Below are 19846 nucleotides of genomic sequence, written 5' to 3'. Positions count from 1 at the left end.
TATTCAACCTCTTTTATCTCTTCATAATTTATTTATTTACCTCACTCTCACAACTAAAGTGACCTATGTATATCAAAGTTTCAATCTTCCTTATGATTATGCAAAAGGGATTCTAAAAATTTATAAACTCGCATAATTTATCGTCAAATTGTATCACCCATGTCCTCAAAATGGATCCTTTCCTGTTTTTAGCCTAATGGGTTGTTTCCTCATTTGATAAGCTCATTCCATTCCAATTAAAAATATAATCTTTGCTTCAACCCCCCTTTGTGGCCATATTTTCTTGATCTAAAAAAAATGTATGGAAGCAAAAGCAAAATAGACATTGCCTTTGAATACCAATCACAAGCAGCAATTTTGAGGCCAAGCATCCATTCGAGAAGGGCAAACCTGACAGTGAAATTCCAAGACCTTTATGGATTCACAGTGAAAGGGAATGTGGATGATGTGAATGTGTTGAATGAGGTAAGAGAGAAGGTGAGGCAACAAGGTCGTGTTTGGTGGGCATTGGAAGCAAGCAAAGGTGCTAATTGGTATTTGCATACTACCATAGGACAAGGCAGTGCTCTTACTTCTTCATTGAAATTCTCAGCTTTAGCTAATGCTATCACTTTAAAGAAGCTCATTAGGAAGGGTATCCCTCCAGTTTTAAGGCCTAAGATTTGGTTTTCATTGTCTGGTGCTGCTAAGAAAAAATCCACCGTTCCTGATAGTTATTATGATGATTTGACCAAAGCTGTTGAGGGTAAAGTCACCCCTGCTACCAGACAGATTGATCATGTATGTCATGTCATTATCACACTCTTTGTTATTATTATCATCACATGATTCAATTTTATTTTTATTCTGCCAGTTTTTATAATGTTATATTACATCAACCTTCTAGCTTGGCTGGTGTCCTTTCATATGATAACTATTTGCATATGTGTGGATCATTTCAATTTTTAGGGGTTGATTTCAATGAATTCGATGAATTCATCATATCAACTAGAGTTTACATTGTGTCATATCAAAAGATTTTCAGACAAATTTTGTTTCAGATTTCATGGATGTGGTGTTTCTTTCTATTTTTTAATGGGCAAATTCATTATTTGTGGAATGAGAGTTAAGAAAGATTGATAAGTGCTCAATCATTTGTTAGCCTTATGTTTATAACCTTGCGTTATTTTGGAATCTGTTTGACTTAGCTCGTGTAAAGAATTAAAATGTTTTTGTGTGTATGAATTTCATTTGAGGCAAAATGTAGTTGAGAACATGCTAATCAGAAAGAGATAGGATATGAATTTGTCTGGTCCTCAATACAGTTTTAAAATTCAGGATCAATTTGTGTAGGTTGTTATAGCTTAACTTTTTTTATATTTATTGGTTTTGGATTTTATCATCTCCTTATTCATCCATGTGAATTTTATTTAAGGGTTGCCGACTTGGTAAAGGGAATTGTGATTCTTAAAATGGTTGTTGGTTATTAATGATGGTTTGTTTGAGAATAATTTGAACATGTGTACGTGTTACAATGCACTCATTATATTTATTCTGTTTCTAAACATAATTTAAGCATATTACAGGATCTACCACGGACCTTCCCTGGCCATCCATGGTTGGACACTCCCGAGGGGCATGCTTCTCTTAGGCGTGTTCTTGTTGTTTATTCTTTCCGTGACTCTGATGTTGGGTATTGTCAGGTGGGTTTACCATGTTCTTCATTTTTCGGATGATTTCCCCCTGCTAGGTACTTGAAATATATTCCCCTGAACACTTGAAATTCAATACTACTAATTACTAAATACCTCATATTTGGAGTTCAAGTAGAAAATGTCTTCCATTCAATCAATGCTTCTTCTTTTCTTCTTCCAGATATATTTGTTACTTATTCTCGTTACTTACAACCAACAAAACTCGTATAATTGGTTAATAGAAATTGATATTTTTACACATATATTATCTATTCGGGTATCTTATCCATATAAATAGCTATAAGGTAAGGGATTCTTATGAAATTATTGTGTTTCCCAGTAGTCCTAGTCGTAACGATGGATATTAGGCATTGTGTGTATTGATCTGTGCAATGTTGTAGCTAACACGTTAAGTTTCCCGCCTGAGAAGTACGTTCCCAAGAACGAAACTCAAAGGAATTGACGGGGGCCAAACAAGCGGTGGAGCATGTGGTCTAATTCGATTAATGAGTCCAATTCGTCTATTTAATAAAATTGATTCTTAATAACGAGGTCAGGAGTTCAAATCTTGGAAACAACCTCTCCGCTTGTAGGGTAAGGTTGTGTATATCTACCCTTCCCATACCCCACTAAGTGGGAGCCTTGTGCACTAGATTACCCTTTAATAAAAATACGGAATCCAATTTTAGTTTAAAAAAAGTACGGTCGTCAGATGAGGGAAATGGACATGAAATGGGGAATATCTCCACACTTGATTACTAACATTGTGCAACTACACCACTAATTAGTTTGTGTGTTCTACCTGGGTTTAATTAAAGTCAACATCCTATTATGCTCAATATTTGCTTTTCATTTCGTCTGAACCTATGTTTTACATTAATTTCTTTCCTGGTAAATATAGCCCCGAGCAACTGCATTAGTTAAAAATGAAGCTATCAATAATGTTATTTACGTTGATAACAAATGTTAAATGCATACATGAGAACTAATTTTCTTTATTATTGATACTACACGATTATTGCTCCAGGGATTAAATTACGTTGCAGCATTGTTGTTGCTTGTCATGAAGACAGAAGAAGATGCGTTTTGGATGTTAGCTGTCTTGTTGGAAAATGTCCTTGTCAGTGACTGCTACACAAACAACTTATCAGGATGTCATGTTGACCAAAGAGTGTTTAAAGATTTGGTTGTTAAAAAGTGCCCAAGGTATTTTGATTTGATCAATTAACCATGTACCACATATTTTCTCTAAGTATCTTCTGAAAATTGTAGAAATGGAAATACAGGATAGCAAGTCATTTGGAAACTTTGGAATTTGATGTTTCCCTTGTTACCACGGAGTGGTTCCTTTGCCTCTTTTCTAAGAGCCTTCCTTCCGAGGTTAGAATAATGCTGCAATAAATTATATGTTGAAATGTTAAATTGTTCTCTGTAATAATACTCCTTCCATGAATCAGACCACTCTGCGAGTGTGGGATGTCATTTTCTATGAGGGGGCTAAGGTTATATTTAACGTGGCATTGGCGATCTTTAAGGTACCACGACATTGATGCAGCTTTTTGTTCTCCTGAGTTTTTATGAATAGATAAAGATTATGCCGGTACGAAAAGGGATGTTTGAACAGTTGTAAGCTTTGATTGCAGATGAAGGAAGATGAGTTACTTGTAACCCATCATGTTGGTGAAGTAATCAACGTTCTCCAAATGACCACTCATCACCTATTTGATCCAGATGATTTACTGACTGTAAGACTTGTTGCTTTTACCATTTCCTATTTTGATCTACTGTCTTCATTTCAATCATATATTAATTTCATGGTATCCTTGTTATCAATCTCCTCTCATGTTTTCCTCTATTTGGTGCTCCTTTATAATGGTGAAGGTAGTTAGTTACAACTTACAAGTTGACTATATGAAACCATGTATATGAACTTGTAGCTAACTAAAATCTCTAATAAATGGCACGAGGGTTTTCCATTTCTTTTTATTTGCAGGTGGCATTTGATAAGATAGGTTCCATGACAACAAGTAATATATCAAAAGAAAGGAAGAAACAGGAACCTGAAGTGATGAAAGAGCTTGATCAGAGGATAAGAAGGCTAAATTCCCTTAAAATGGAAGGCAAATAGTAGTATTTGCTTTATTTGAAGTTTCATGTTGAATCATCCATCATCTTGTATTGCCTCTACCAGAATGTTTAATTTATACATCACCCTTATGGGTTTTTTCCGAATGTCTATAGCTCATAACTGTAAATTTGAATATAAATATTATATACCAAACTATTAATGTTATAATGTGCATCAACATGAATCATAGAAGCCAAATAATAAGACTAGTTAAAAAAATGCATCTATCATTCTACTTTGAATCCACTTATTTTACCTACTCAATGTTATATATTTAATAATGCACATGACATTAAGCATCACATTTTTTCTCCATATTGCAAGCATTTTAGTTACTCGAGTAAGATTTCGTAGTTATGTCTAGTAAATATATAGAAAAAGCTTTGGGGAAATTTTCTCCTCCAAGTAATTTTTCATACATCAACTCCAATTGTTACTCAATCCGAATTGTTTAACGTGATTTACCAGAGTGAGGTGGATAAAGTGCATTGGCTTGGATTAAGTTTGGACAGTAGTGTTATGTTATTAATACGTACTGGTTATTAGATAGGTTATGATAGTGGTACAGTGGTTTAAGTGTTTAACTGATACTTCACTAATTAAATAACATACTGGTGAAATCAAATATACATATATAATATATTAAATGTTGAAAAATCAATAAAAAATAAATAAGTTTTTTTATTTTAATTAAAATTTTAACTTTTAATAAAAACCAGTTGGTAGGACCGATACAGTTCAATTAAAAACCAATCAGTTTTGACTGGTTTTAGCCGGTTTTGACCAGTATGATTGTATGACCGATATAATTATTGTACCATACCGATATTGAGATCGGTTTACTGGTTTAACCGACCGGCTAAAGATTCATTATTTAGTTGTAATGATCTAAATCATTTACTATATTCAATATAGGTGTAATATTTATACACTTACCGCAGTGTAAATATTTATATATAATTCAATGCATCATCTTAATCATTTGTATTATTTTTATTAAGGGTGAATGATAATTGAAAATAAATGGTGAATAATGAAATAATGTATAGAAAATTCTTGCATTGTTAATGTATATATCTTTTTTTTTAAGGATAAGAGTTCAATTCTTATCAATAACATTTGTTGTGAATAACATTTAGAAGCCCTAAAAAAATTAATTTTTTACTATAAAGTAAAAAATACTTTTAGTAGTAACAAATAAATGTAAGAGGAATGAGATATTCTATTTATTTCATATGTTTTGATGTTTTTCCTTTATTCTAAATCTTTTGCTCTTTTATAAACTGAGTAGTCAATACTCCATGACATAATCTTTTCCATCTATCTTATTTATTACATACTATTTTTTTGCTTCATATTTTTCTATGTATCTTTATGATAGGAAATAAACGAGAATTAAAATATGGTATTCTAGTCAAATCATACTCATATTCTACAATATTTAATGATTTATTAATTGACGTTTTAATTGTAAATATGAAGTAGCATATATTTGATTTGAAAAATACATAGTTGATTTGTATCACCTTAATTGTTATTTTAATAGTTTTTAGGTTTTGATATTATATGTGATTTTAGGAAATTAAAATAAAGTAATTGTGAAAATATAAAGAAAGTGGTTGGGGAGGAGTGTTGATAGGAAGTGTGATTGGGTGTTTATTATTATTATTAGATTATTATTATTATTAGATTATTATTATTAGAGGTAAGAAAGAGAGTAAATGATAATTGAGTAATTGAGATTGTTTTCTATCGCACGTTTATTTTTCTTCTTTTCAACAAAAAATGATCACACTTCCTTTCACTTTCAATCTCAATCTCATTCTCTAAGGTATCTCTCTCTCTCTCTCTCTCTCTCTCTCTCTCTCTCTCTCTTTTATTTTCTTCTCACTGTAATCTTCTATTGAATTTCTCTCAATTCCCTTAAACATGTGTTTGTTTTGCTTTGTCAGTGTTCTTCCATCTGTTTGATATTTTGTCCCAACCAACAACATGTCTAGTTTTGTGGGTGTCCTCGTTTCTGATCAATGGCTTCAGAGCCAATTCACACAAGTTGAACTACGTACTCTCAAATCCAAAGTATGTTTATATTCCATTTTATTTATTTATTTATTTATTACTTTTCATCCTTTTCTCTATTTTTATATTCATAATCTCCAAATCGAACATTTTTCATATATATATTGAATCTGTTGTCTTCTTTCTAGTACGTATCTGCAAGGACTCAATCAGGGCGTGTAACAGTTGGAGATTTGCCACCCACTTTTAAGAAATTAAGGGCTTTCAATGAAGTGTTAGAGGAGGATGAGATTAAGGGTATCTTAGCTGAATCATATCAGAACATGGATGAAGAAATTGATTTTGAGTCCTTCCTCAGGGTGAGCTTTATTGTCCACAAAAGTTAAGGCTTTAGGATTCTGTTCCCATTTTCCTTCTATCATGTTCTCAGATTTTGATGTTTACTGCTTTCTTAAAGATATAGTCAAAGAAATAACCTCTATATTATACACAACATACAATAATCCCATTTGATATTCCAAAATCAAAATTGTCTCTTCATATGCATGCTCCTATCATGAAAGTGTGTTTTTGTTTATGTATGATGAGTATGCATGTATATCTACCTTATTTCCAATTACTTTCATATGCATTACATTTGTATCAGACCAAGCAGCTTATTCATTGACATTGATTGGCAGGCACATTTAAATTTGCAAGGCCGGGCAGCTGCAAAAGATGGTGGTTCTAAAAGCTCTTCTTCATTCTTGAAGGCAGCTACAACTACTGTTCATCATGCTATTAATGAATCCGAGAAAGCTTCTTATGTTGCACATATTAATGGCTATTTGGCAGAAGATAAATTCATGAGCCAATTTCTTCCTATCGACCCATCAACAGATGCACTGTTTGATCTTGCGAAAGATGGAGTCCTTCTATGGTAGATTTTACCCAACCTCACCTCCAATTTTTTTTCTTCTAGGAATAAAAGTTTTTAACATTTTCTTTCTTTCTAAAGGTTCTTTTTTTAACTGCTGTAGCAAGCTTATTAATGTTGCTGTTCCTGGGACCATAGATGAGAGAGCTATTAATACCAAACGGGTTCTTAATCCATGGGAGAGAAATGAGAACCACACCCTTGGCCTCAATTCGGCAAAGGCTATTGGGTGCACAGTTGTTAATATTGGTACTCAGGATTTAGTTGAAGCAAGAGTAGGTTCAATCTTCTTTCTGTCACACTCTTCTCGCCCCTTCCAATATTGTTTTTATGACGTGAAAGACTAACTTTGTTCTTTAAAATTTCTGTATTTTGTCTTGTAGCCACACCTGGTACTTGGTCTGATTTCACAAATAATCAAGGTAGACAACATAAACTTAGCCCCGTTTGATTTACATAGTATGGAGTTCAGATGAGAAGATTGACAGTTTGACACTATTATGAGTTCAATTATATATTCATTTGCATAAGTTAAAAATTTGATAATGCTTATGCTGTCTTTTCTGTTTTTTTGTTTGTATTTTCATTGTGTTGGCGTCATTAGATTCAACTGTTAGCTGATCTCAATCTGAAGAAAACTCCTCAACTTGTGGAATTAGTGGAAGATGACAAGGTTATATATTGGATTATATCATTCTTTTTGTTTGTAATTTACAAGTTCCATGGTTTTCTTTCCTTTACATATGTCAGACCTACAATTGAAATGAACCTCTTTATTACATTGTAACTTACTGGCAGGATGTGGAGGAGCTTATCAGTTTACCACCTGATAAGGTTTTATTGAAATGGATGAATTTCCACTTGAAGAAAGCCGGATATGAGAAACAAGTTACAAACTTCTCTTCTGACGTCAAGGTGAGGGAAATTATAACTATTTTTCGTATGTGGACTAACTCTAGTATAAGTAATTACTTTTGTCTGGATCCTGCACCTTGTGACAGAAAAAACATTTGGTAAACAACATTCTGTACCAGTATTCCTTATTAACACTTTTTGTTTTCATCCACCAATACCTACATTTTGGTGTGTCATGCTTCAAATAGGTGAATAGTTGACCTTGTTATGTTGTAATTAGCCTTGATAAACATTTGAAGTTTTCAAAGAAAGGATTCAGTATTTTGTTCTACATCGTGTTAATTGTTGAATCAATGTGCGGCCATCTTTTGATACAGATGGCAGATGTCTTGACACCCACAGGAACAGATTAAAAACATGGTTCTAAATTGTACGACAAGTCTGTTATATTTGACATTGTCTTCTGTTTTCAGGATGGAGAAGCTTATGCTTACTTGCTTAATGCTCTTGCTCCAGAACACTCAGGCCCATCTGCTTTGGTCACTAGTGACCCAACAGAAAGAGCAAAGATGGTTCTTGAGCAGGCAGAGAAATTAGATTGCAAGAGATACCTCACTCCAAAGGACATAGTAGAGGGGTCTCCTAATCTTAATCTTGCATTTGTTGCTCAAATATTCCAGCATAGGTATGGTTAGTTTTAAGAGCTTGCACATGTGCTAGTGATTTCATCATACATTGATACAGTAAGAATACTTTGGTGTATGCTTCCAAGCACTGATGCTGTTTCCTGCCCCATTTTTAAATGGGGAATTGGGTGCGGGGGTGTCTCCTATCTCGTGGAAAATAACATTATTACATTATCTTTTATATTTTATTTGTCATGATTTTCCTTACAGAGGCCACTAGGTATCAGGTTCGTTATATTTAATGACTGAAAATTCAGATTGTGCTTTCTTTTGATTCTTTCAACTGGACCTTTCTTTTGAGAAAAAAAAAAGGTTTATAATGAGACAGGGGAGTTGGTACTTGGCACGTAATGGATCTCTAGCTGATTCATTTTAGGGAGGGTTAGTCACAGTTAATAAGTTAGAGAAAGTATGTGGTACATAATGATTCTCTAGCTGGTTCAGATTGTGAGTTCCATTTATATAAAACCAAAAATCTCTGGCACCTTTACTTTTGTAGGAATGGCCTTACAGCTGCTGACAGCAAGAAAATTACCTTTGCTGAGATGATGACGGATGATGTACAGACATCCCGGGAAGAAAGATGCTTTAGACTGTGGATTAACAGTCTTGGAATTGTTACTTTTGTCAATAATATTTTTGAGGATGTCAGAAATGGGTAAGTTTTCCTCTGTTCTGTTGTGTCTTCATCTGCTTCTTTTTTCTTATCATAGAGTTTGCACTTGTTTCTTTTAAAAAAAAATTCTTGACCTTAATCACTGGTTATGACTTTCCTAATTTCCTTTTTGTGCAGATGGGTTCTACTAGAAGTTCTTGATAAGGTCTCACCTGGATCTGTCAATTGGAAGCACGCAACAAAACCTCCTATAAAGATGCCATTCCGAAAAGTTGAGAACTGCAATCAAGTTATAAAGATTGGGAAGGACCTAAACTTTTCGCTAGTGAATGTTGCTGGTAATGATATTGTACAAGGGAATAAGAAGCTGTTAATAGGTGAGTTTCATTGATTCTTTTAGTATTGTGATGATTTGTTATTGCTGGTGGAGTTTATATGTCTGTGTGAGAGTGCCTTCTCCTTTAATTTCTACTTGAATTCTGGTTTGTCCTCATTCATTGGTTTTTTGGTGGATCAGTGCATTATGTGTTATTTTTTTGTTGTCACATCTATCTAGTTCAATTTGCCAGGTGCTAACTGAAGATAATCAAAGTCATATGCTCTTGTGATATGTTACAGAGGAATGTTAACAATTGTTCTGAAATAATGGCAGAATGGAATATTTGACCTTTATATCTATATTTGATATATCTATCCATGTATAAGAATATTTGATATCAGTTTAAAAACAAATTTTAATTTCATTTAAACTAGATTATCATATGATAATTTTCGCTTTTTAGTTCTAAATGCCCGATGAAAACTGACTTTAGATTGCAATGCATAAGAACAGTTTAAAAGAAAAGTTTCATGAAAGTAGGACATGGGAATAAGTTCTGGGTTCTTGTGATTATTTTGGAATAATAATTTTCTCCAATTTCACTTTTAGTACAAATAAAACACTATTTTGTCTTGGGTCTTGGATGTGCTTACTAAACGCATATCCAAGCTTTGGTGCCATGAGTAGGATGCATGCTTTTTGCAAATGATATAGTCCTAGTGACTAGTGAGAGAAATGAGATAGGAAATAAGTGTGAAGTTTGAGATGTAGAGACTAGAGACTAACTTTGAAAGCACATGACTTTCATTTAAGTAGAAGTACGACGAAATGTAAAGAATGCAAGTTTAACAGGAGATGCACTGATTTTAGCTTAGAGGTGAAAATTGAAGGCGCACCACAACATTGTTTAAGTATCTTGGGTCCATCATACAAAACAACAAGAAAATAGAGGAAGATGTAAATAATAGGATTCAAGCGGGTGTAGGAAATTGAGGAGCGCTTTAGGTGTTATATGTGATGCAAAAGCATCACTTAAGTTTAAGGGGAAACTTTATCACACACCTGTAAGATCTACGATGTTGGGGATTACTTGCATCCACACTTGTGCAATGAATAGTCAGCAGGAAAAATTGAATGTTTTACTTGTCAGAATATGTAATTTGTTTAGTAAGATTGACTTCCATTTATGTTATTGGTTTCACTACTATTGGGTTTGTTTCTGAACTATTTTTTGTGCTGTGGGGGTGTTGTGATGGGTGTACTGTTAGTCTGTTACTTTATTGTTTTCTGGTTCAAATCTGCTTCATTATATATTGAGAACATTCTTCTCCGTCTCTTCCACAGCATTTCTGTGGCAGCTTATGAGGTTTAATATGCTTCAACTTCTGAAGAACTTGAGATCACATTCCCAAGGTAAAGAGATTACTGATGCTGATATTCTAAACTGGGCAAACAATAAAGTGAAGAGAGCAGGAAGAACTTCCCAAATGGAGAGTTTTAAGGTAATCGAGCAAACATGTATCAATTATGAGATATCAATATTTATCTTGCATGGATATGATATTAAGGTGGTTCCAACAAGGTTTAAAATTATGGATCAGCTATTAAGAGTTTTTGCTAACGTTCCTCATTACTATTAATTTTCATTTATCTGAAAAAAACTGCCAGGGTCATGGTTGGGAGAGAAATGACATAGGCATGGTATCAATAGTACTAAAGTAAATTGAATCTTTAGAAAAAAGAACAGGACTGTTCAATGTGTACTTGAAGGGATTGTTTACATAATGGCTGCTTTGATGTTTACTTGAAGGATTTCAACATTTTTATATTTACTTCGGTTTCTTTTTCTTCATTAGGATAAAAATCTTTCCAGTGGCATTTTCTTCCTTGAGCTTTTGAGTGCTGTGGAGCCAAGGGTGGTCAACTGGAGTCTTGTTACTAAAGGGGAGACTGGTATGTGAATTGCCAACTTGCAACTCTCCAATGTCTTATGCAGCGTTATATTGCACACTTGTGATTTGAACACATTATCTTTCAAGAAACAATTGAAACATGCAAGTTATTCTGTTATTTGAATTGCAGATGAAGATAAGAAGTTGAATGCAACATATATAATCAGTGTTGCCCGAAAACTTGGGTGTTCCATTTTTCTGTTACCCGAGGACATAATAGAGGTAATATCATCAATGTGAAACAGAATTTTAATAGAAACTCTGCCTGTGGTCAGTGAGTTTGTTGCCTGCATACTTTCACGAATTATATCTTTTTATAATGGGTAAAAGGAATTTAGCCCATAGAATCGCTAGCCAATGTTACATACTGTATTAATGCTTACTAAGATTACCTCAGACTTTTATCTAGTCCTTTTAGTAAAGTGACAAATATTACATGTCTTGCTCTACCTTATTTTGTTGTATTTAACCATGACAGGTCAACCAGAAGATGATACTTACTTTAACTGCTAGCATCAAGTATTGGAGCCTTCAACAACCTGAAGATAACACGACCCCGGAAGCATCACCTGTAGCTTCAGTAGACGATGCAAATGAAACAGATGAAGTTAATGAACTATCAAATTTAACCATTGATGATGCAGCTTCAGAGGCAGCCTCTGAAGGTTGAAGTAAACCAGGCCCAATAGATAATGAGGAAAACATTTTTTTAATATAGAGAAAATGGAAGATGCTTACCTCTTAGCACCCATTGTGAAAGAAAGAGTTTATTGTCTGTTATGGAAAACCACAAGAAATAGAAGGGTCCTGTAAAGTTTCTTTTAGAATTTTATTGTACTTAGGTATATTCTTTGATGAAAATCGCATGCAAATTTTCCCAATAATAAGATGGGAGGATGACATCGTTTTCCCCCCTTCCGATAGCTAAGATACTTCATGCATGCATGCAGACAATGGTATAGTTGATGAATAGAACCAGCCAGTGATGTCCTTTTTTCTTTCTAAATGCAGAACTTTTTTTGACGTATTTCTTTTGACTTAGATCAGAGTAAAACACAAACTAATCCTTTATCTCACTAGTTATAGTTAGGATTGACTACATAGATATAATGACATTATATTGTTCTTCAAAATATATAAGTTATGTTCATTGACATAACATTGCTTTATTAGTCTTTCTTAATTATTTCGTCTATGATTTTTCTTGATTTCCCTCCTCTAGGAATTGGGCTAGGCTCTATTTGATCTATTCTTCTTATCGAGGTTTCTATCAGTTTCTCACACATGTTCAAACCACTTAAGATGTGATTCTACTGTCTTTTTTTTTTTTTTTTTTTTTTTTTTTTTTTTTTACTGTAAGAGCTATTCCAACTTTATTCCTAATGCATTCATTTCTAAACCTATATTATCTAGTGGGAGTTCACTTGTCCAATACAACATTTTTATCTATATTACATGAAATCTATTATTTTTTCTAAATTCAAACGATGATTATTACTTTTACTTTTATTTTTACATCCTCATTCTTATCTATACGGATATCCATGTGAGTGGCTCTCTCTGCCTTCCATTCCATTCCATTTGCTTAACCTCTCATTTTGACAAATAGAAAAACATACTCATTTCAAAATTATGCATCATTAAATAACCTGAACTAGTACTAGTACTTCATGACTCAGAAATCATAGCTTCACACACATATTTGAATGACATATATATGCTCAAAAAAATGGATTGAAATCAAAGCAAGTAGGCACCAAATGTAGATACATCAAATTTCAAATTGAATATTTAATACTGAACAAATCCTCCCACATTACAAGATCAACATCACACCAAAAGTTGCCAAAGCAAGGTTGGCCAAGATTCCATAGCTCATGATCTTGTAAGAAGAGGAAAAATCATGTGATAATGAAGGAGAGGATGATCTGCTATCTGAACTTTGTTGAGTTGGAGAATCAGCAGCAGGTGCAATATCAGGTGTAGGTGCTGGTGCAGGCACAGGAGGAATATCTGTACCGAAAATAGCCTCAGGGAGAAGGACCTTGTCAACTTGGTAAATTGCAACAGGGTCTGTGGAATGCACGGCACTGGTAACCTTGGTAATTGACCAGCCTGAACTAATGTGCACAGTGCCCGAATCGTCTGTGAAATTCAAAGTGTAATCACCACCAGCGAATGTGGGAGTGGAGCCAGTTTCGCTAAGGTTTTTGAAGTCGGCTAGGGAATAGAAATGTGGCAAGGCATGGAATAGGGCCACTTGTTTGATCTGGTCATTTGTGAGTTTGGATAGAGAAGGTTTCTTCAAATCTGAGAAGGCTTTGTCTTTTGGTACAAAGATTGTTATTCCTTCTTCAGTGTTGTTGGCTTGGTTTTGGAAAGTTTCGATCACTTTTGTTGACTTGAGGTAGTTAAGGAATGTATGGAATGGACCAGCAACGGTGAGTAATTGGGTGAGGTTGACAAAGTCGGGTGCCGGGGCAGGTGCAGGGGTTGGGCTCAGAGAGGGAGGGCTAGCTGTTTTGGCAAATGCTGATGAACTTAGAAGCAGTAAAGTGTTGCTAAGAATGAAAATCACTGAAAACTCCATTTTTGCTCCTCCACAAGTTTATTTTATACCTTTCAATTCAATATCACTTAGCCTCTCTAAATTCCTGTATGAAAAGTGCTCTGGAATGTTAGATCTCAACAAAAACATACCATGTTATGACTTATGAAAAAGTTCACTACAACACCAACAACAGCAATTAATGCCTTTTTACACAAAGTGGATCATCAACCTCATGGATCAAATGAGGCATTGTGTGAAAACAAAATCTAGTAGTGTGAGAAAGTTAAATAATGCTAAAAATTAACTCTATGTTCACACTACATACATACACACACCCTTCTGATTTTTTCCACCAACCCTTCTTTACATGCCTACAATGTACTTGTATGTACAGGGACTAAGAAAGTGGCGGGAATCCAGGAACCAGATCTTACAAATAGTTCAAGTAAATAACGAAAAGAAAAACATTCAGCAGAATTGTGATATCATAAAGGAAGATCTAGGAATGTGAATTGAAGGAAAGTAAGCAGAAGCAATTGTAGATCAGAGCATAATGTGTGCTATGGAAAATTGATGGAGGTGGAGAACACTTCAAATTGTTCATTTGGCTTCAAAAGTAAGGGAAAGAGGGAGTGAAAAATTATATATTAAAACAAAACATGCTAAGTCAAAGACGACCAAATTTACAAATGCTAAATTCAAGATCAGACATCGAAAAGATAAGATTTTTTCTTCTTCTAATCTTATATCATCAAATCCATTACTAGTTCATTTTCCCCATAAAGTTTCCTCGTTCTCGATAAGCCCAAGAAAAATGTACAAGAGCAAACATTGATTTGATAAGGCACATAGAGATTTCACCCGCTAAATGCCATAGATACAATATAACTTGGTCACTTTAGAAACACAATCACTTTAAGTTACATGATGTAGATATAATCTTAAATGATGTATCTATGTATAAAGAAAATCACTTAAGTTGCATTATGTAAATACAACCTTACTTATTCACTTGAGAAACAATAATGAAATAAATATTTTCCATGAGTTAGAGCAGTAAAGTACACAATGGACATATATGAGATGAAATGAGAGAGATCTAGAGAAGAGAGTGAGAGAATTAGATTAAAGTGGCATGTACCTGAAGAAGAGGTAGTGAGAGAGTGAGAGAGAGGAAGAATGAGAATAGAGAGAGTGTGTGTTGTTATTATGTATATAAAGAGAAATGGAATGAGAAGGTGGTAGCAGCTGGAAGTTGAAAGTGAAGAGAGAGAAAGGAGTGAAAGAGTAAATATGGAAATTACTCATTTGGTCCTTAAAAGTAGTACTAAAGAGTGATAGATATAGTTTCAGGGATTAACTTGTAACTTGAGACATGATAGATGGAGTTTAATGCAAATATTTGCTTCTCTGCAATGTATGAATGTATGAATGTATGGTGGCCTTTCCATTTACTCTTTTTTTACTTTATTTATTAAACATGATGTAATTTACATCACTATTTCTTTTTCTTTTTCTTTACCTAAAAAAGAAACAGTAAAAGAAGGAAAAAGTCATACTATTTTACAATATATAACTTATTTAAATTAGATTTTATGTTCAACTACTCTACTAATATTTGTATTTCACGGTGCGGTTAATTAGTCAATCCTAAAATTACAATCCCTGAATTCCCTAGTATATATACACAAATATGATTAGCAGGTTTTTGGTATGAATGATGTAGTCATAAGTAAATAATGATAGGAAAGTAAGAAAGATGGGCTTGGATGGAATGATATTATAGGGATTGGGTTGGGTTGGGCTAAGGCCCGTGAGTAAGGAGCGGTTGTTATTATGTGAGAGAAGAGAACCCTGACTGTGTTGTTTTCATTAAGCATTGGCAGCAGCAGCAACAAGCAGCAGTATCAGAGAGAAGAGAGAAGAGCAAGAAGAGAATGATATCAGCAATATCTTGGATACCGAAAGGGGTAGCCAAGTCAGAACCTGTTTTAGCTGACCCTCCTTCTAAGGATGAAATTCAACAATTAATCACCACCACTCTCACAACCGAAGATGTTGATGAAGTAATTGATGATGAAGAAGAAAAAGAAGATGAAGTCTCACATGCATTAGCCGTAGCAGAAGCTATCGGAGGAGGAGTAGTAGTATCAAATACTAATAAATATGACGATATAGCCCTTGCCTTGAAGGACCTTGACATGGATAACTACGACGACGAGGATGACCAAGGAGTTGAGTTATTCAGTTCTGGTATTGGTGATCTTTATTATCCAACTAATGACTTGGATCCTTATCTCAAACGTAACACCAACAAAGATCAAGACGAACATGATGATGATGATGATGATGATTCTGAAGACCTTCAAGATATGATCATTAATCCAACTGACTCTGTCATCGTTTGTGCCCGAAATGAGGATGATGTCAGCGTCCTTGAGGTAACTCTCACTACCCATCTCTCTCTCTCTCTCTATATATATATGTATATAACAATTGTGTTATTTCTTCACTTCTAGGTTTGGGTACTCGAGGACACAAACTCAAAGGAAATGAACATGTTTATTCACCATGAGATCATCATTCCCGCTTTTCCACTCTCTACAGCTTGGCTCGATTGCCCCCTTAAAGGAGGAGATACAGGTCCCCCTCTCCTTCATGATCTCACTCACTATTCTGCTCCTCATACTTACATTCACTTGGATAATATGTTTATATGTCATTGCAGGGAACTTCATCGCGGTTGGTTCCATGGAACCCGCCATAGAAATTTGGGACCTTGATGTTGTAAGTGCTTCAACTATATAAATTAATACAAGAGGCTTCATAGTAGAATACCTTCTAATTCTCCTTTGTTTTCAGATTGATGAAGTACAGCCATGTGTGGTCTTAGGTGGCATTGTAGAGAAAAAGAAAAAAGGAAAGAAGGTTTATTCTAAATTCTTGTTTGCTTGGATCTCCATACACTTTCATTTCTTGCTTTTTTATATCAACCTCCTTTACTTATTCTGTAAATTGCTTTGTGGTAGAAATCAATCAAATACAAAGATGACAGCCACACTGACTCAGTACTTGGTCTCGCTTGGAACAAAGAGTACAGGTTTGTTACATTGGATTCTGTTCTATTTTCTCTGCTGGATGGATTTTTGAACTTAAAAGGTTTTCTTTGTTATTGTTTTGGGAGCTATCTTCCTTCTCACCTTTTTATTGGCATCCATCACTGAAAAATACAGGAATATACTAGCAAGTGCCAGTGCTGACAACAAAGTAAAGATTTGGGATGTGGTTGCTGGGAAGTGTAACATTACAATGGAGCATCACACAGACAAGGCAAGAACTAAGCTTAAGTCTTTCGTTTTGATTATCTCGTCAGTCGATCAAACATGCTTCCCCCCTTTACTGTCACATGTTTTCCTAGGAAGTAGGAACTATTAAATAATGTAGAACCTTAGAAATATTATTGACAATTTTACATGTTGGTAGACTGAGGTTATCTTTACTGTACTTTTATGAATCAAGATGGAATAACTATCTTATTTAACCATACAACAAAAACAACGAAGCCTTAGTCTCACTAGGTGGGTCAGCTATATAGATCAAATGATACTATAATGCTCTATATTAAATCATGTCCATTGACAAAGCATCAATCTCTAAATCTTTCGTGATCGGTTCTCCTATGGTTTTCATTCCTAATCATATTATGTCTAGTGTATCACTCATCTAACACAATATTCTCATCTATGCTACATTGTGCTTATTTTCTTGTTCACATTTTACCACACAACATTCAATCCCATATAAAAAATTGTCTTACTTAACTATTAGCTTCTAATTTAAATCTTTTACTAAATCTGGATATTTAAATGCCAATAGACAAATTTATGTGTCTTCTTTGGGTATTTTGAGCAATTCTATACACTTTTAAGGAACGAAAGGGTGGCACATTTTCTTCCATAAGCAAAATATCAGATGTAACATTATATTTTTATTTTTGTCAATGAGTAATTTAGATTATTTGGATCAATTCATTTGTCCATGCCTTTCAAATTTAACTCTTGTTCATCTCTCCTTGCAGGTTCAAGCAGTAGCTTGGAATCTGCATGCACCACAAGTTCTTCTTAGTGGTTCATTTGATCATACTGTCGTATTGGTAATGATCCAATGTTCTTTAATTTCTCTACTTTTATATATTTTGTTCTTTGGTTGTACATTCATGTGCTAGGAGGCATTCCCTTTGAAATGAATACATTTACAATTTGAAGTATTGGCTTCTTTGTTTAAAAACACATGTAGTTATCTAATGCTGTCAATGCAATTACCCTTTGCAGAAGGATGGAAGGGTGCCATCACATTCTGGCTATAAGTGGTCAGTCACAGCTGACGTAGAGAGCTTGGCATGGGATCCGCACACTGAGCACTCTTTTGTGGTGTGTTATGGTTATTTCTAATACCTGAATACTAATATGCCTTTCATTTTTTCTGATAAAACATACTACCACTATTTTTTTGATAAATTATTCTTACATTCTTTGAGCGACTCACTTTCCAGTATGTTGTTTTATTTATGATTATTTAGTCTATACCTGTTATGATTATGAAATGTATAAAAAAAACAGGGTTTGAAATTTCAGTCAGATGACTTCTTAATTCTGGTTTCTTGGATGAACGTGAATTAGATTCCACTAATAGTGATTAAATTGTACTCTTAGGTGAGTCTTGAAGATGGTCTTGTAAAGTGTTTTGATGTTAGGACTGCCAAAGCTGATTCCACATCTGAGCTGAGTTCCACTTTTACTCTTCATGCACATGACAAAGCTGTTACCTCAGTATCATATAATTTGTCGGCACCTAATGTACGTATCTTAAACATTTTGTTGGGACTGTTGAGTATCAACTTATAATGTACTGTAGTTTGACCCTGCTCCATTGACATAATTTCATGCAGCTTCTTGCTACTGCATCCATGGATAAAACGGTAATTCTGTAATCAATTTCTCATTTTTACCGTATTAGAAAATAACCTGCAGGATTAGAATTCGACTGTTTTTATTTGTTGCAGGTAAAGCTTTGGGATTTGTCAAACAACCAACCATCTTGCATAGCATCTAAAACTCCTAAAACAGTAAGTTTAATTTTTTTTAACCAAGTAAATAGCCACTTTGGCCCCTGACACTGTAGTTATTCATCATCATAGTTCTTTCATGTGTGTATCTTGTCAATCAGTTGAGTCTTTGAAAGTGTATCTCATCAATTGGTTTAGCCCCTAATGAAGGACTAAACTGATTGATGGGATATACTTTAGGGATTAAACATGTAATTCTTATCTCTTATTGCCTAAAGGCACTATTTGCTCATTTTTTATCTCATATATGTCCAATGGGAAAGTATTGTCTGCATCATGACAATCTTGTATTAATTCCTATATCTTTGGATGGTTTTTGTTAGGGAGCTGTCTTTTCTATTTCTTTCTCAGAGGACAACCCCTTCTTATTGGCTATTGGAGGATCAGAGGGAAAATTAGAAGTAAGTGAAAAGAGCCAAACTTAAGGACTTTGGTAATTCTTGATAGTTCTCTCTCTCTCTGAAATTGAATGTGATAACTGATAATAATTGGCAGGTATGGGACACTTTATCTGAAGCTGGCATCTCTCGAAGATATGACAAGTACAACAAGAATAGGCCTTAAGCTGTTTGAGTTCTCTACACTTCCTTATTGTAACAAAACAAGATAGCCCATCCGGAAGTTTCTTTTTCTGCCTCTTCATTTTGGATTTTTTGGTTAAAACCTTTGAATCAGGAACTAAACTTCAGGGGCTCTTTCCTCTAGGACTCATGATACACATTTTAATTTTCAGTTTTTATTTATTTAAAGTTTATTAGCTTATAATTTTATACTTTGCAACAAGAATAGTGTATGTTTTTTTGGTCCGAGTGTTAAGAGTTTTAGTCCATTAAATTAGGTTTGAAATTAAACCATTGAATTAATTAGTTTATAAATCTTTATACAATATTCAAACAGTATTACTTTAATTCAGTTCAGATCATTTTAACGAATTTTGGTTTAGCAAGTAGAACATTCTAGGTTAGCAACTGAGATAGGCATGTTTTTGCTTAGCCTTAGAAGTTAT

General features: G+C 34.1%; 4 protein-coding genes across 4 annotated transcripts; 3 read left to right on the top strand and 1 right to left on the bottom strand.

The window, feature by feature from the left end:
• On the top strand, nt 148-3889 carry LOC109357488 (TBC1 domain family member 2A-like). Its single transcript, XM_019601476.1, has 7 exons — nt 148-780; nt 1566-1682; nt 2701-2879; nt 2960-3053; nt 3131-3208; nt 3317-3418; nt 3667-3889. Exons 1-7 carry the CDS (start codon nt 298-300, stop codon nt 3799-3801), a joined length of 1188 nt encoding a protein of 395 aa, XP_019457021.1. The 5' UTR covers nt 148-297; the 3' UTR covers nt 3802-3889.
• LOC109356893 (fimbrin-5-like) lies at nt 5409-12188 on the top strand. The gene is made up of 16 exons (XM_019600510.1): nt 5409-5443; nt 5507-5632; nt 5754-5880; nt 6009-6179; nt 6501-6739; nt 6840-7011; nt 7120-7158; nt 7341-7409; nt 7535-7651; nt 8065-8276; nt 8777-8935; nt 9071-9270; nt 10557-10714; nt 11069-11165; nt 11295-11386; nt 11643-12188. Exons 3-16 carry the CDS (start codon nt 5794-5796, stop codon nt 11832-11834), a joined length of 2004 nt encoding a protein of 667 aa, XP_019456055.1. The 5' UTR covers nt 5409-5443; nt 5507-5632; nt 5754-5793; the 3' UTR covers nt 11835-12188.
• Nucleotides 12836-13772, bottom strand: LOC109356895 (fasciclin-like arabinogalactan protein 7). The gene has a single exon (XM_019600512.1). It carries the CDS (start codon nt 13752-13754, stop codon nt 12981-12983), a length of 774 nt encoding a protein of 257 aa, XP_019456057.1. The 5' UTR covers nt 13755-13772; the 3' UTR covers nt 12836-12980.
• On the top strand, nt 15598-19646 carry LOC109356894 (uncharacterized WD repeat-containing protein C17D11.16-like). Its single transcript, XM_019600511.1, has 14 exons — nt 15598-15616; nt 15650-16156; nt 16235-16358; nt 16444-16502; nt 16578-16643; nt 16745-16815; nt 16949-17045; nt 17794-17868; nt 18047-18145; nt 18428-18571; nt 18664-18693; nt 18778-18840; nt 19164-19241; nt 19336-19646. Exons 2-14 carry the CDS (start codon nt 15653-15655, stop codon nt 19402-19404), a joined length of 1479 nt encoding a protein of 492 aa, XP_019456056.1. The 5' UTR covers nt 15598-15616; nt 15650-15652; the 3' UTR covers nt 19405-19646.

This window comes from Lupinus angustifolius, chromosome LG09 (genome assembly GCF_001865875.1).
Source record: "Lupinus angustifolius cultivar Tanjil chromosome LG09, LupAngTanjil_v1.0, whole genome shotgun sequence".
Taxonomy (NCBI): domain Eukaryota; kingdom Viridiplantae; phylum Streptophyta; class Magnoliopsida; order Fabales; family Fabaceae; genus Lupinus; species Lupinus angustifolius.
This window is presented reverse-complemented; position numbering and strand designations above follow the sequence as displayed.

Coding starts and splice junctions, on each gene's coding strand:
- LOC109357488 (XM_019601476.1), top strand. CDS start 298: ATGTATGGAAGCAAAAGCAAAATAGACATTGCCTTTGAATACCAATCA. Junction 1,683..2,700: donor CTGATGTTGGGTATTGTCAG/GTGGGTTTACCA, acceptor TTATTGCTCCAG/GGATTAAATTACGTTGCAGC. Junction 2,880..2,959: donor GTTGTTAAAAAGTGCCCAAG/GTATTTTGATTT, acceptor ATGGAAATACAG/GATAGCAAGTCATTTGGAAA.
- LOC109356893 (XM_019600510.1), top strand. CDS start 5,794: ATGTCTAGTTTTGTGGGTGTCCTCGTTTCTGATCAATGGCTTCAGAGC. Junction 9,271..10,556: donor GAATAAGAAGCTGTTAATAG/GTGAGTTTCATT, acceptor TCTCTTCCACAG/CATTTCTGTGGCAGCTTATG. Junction 10,715..11,068: donor CCCAAATGGAGAGTTTTAAG/GTAATCGAGCAA, acceptor TTTCTTCATTAG/GATAAAAATCTTTCCAGTGG.
- LOC109356895 (XM_019600512.1), bottom strand. CDS start 13,754: ATGGAGTTTTCAGTGATTTTCATTCTTAGCAACACTTTACTGCTTCTA.
- LOC109356894 (XM_019600511.1), top strand. CDS start 15,653: ATGATATCAGCAATATCTTGGATACCGAAAGGGGTAGCCAAGTCAGAA. Junction 16,503..16,577: donor AAATTTGGGACCTTGATGTT/GTAAGTGCTTCA, acceptor CTTTGTTTTCAG/ATTGATGAAGTACAGCCATG. Junction 18,694..18,777: donor CTGCATCCATGGATAAAACG/GTAATTCTGTAA, acceptor TATTTGTTGCAG/GTAAAGCTTTGGGATTTGTC.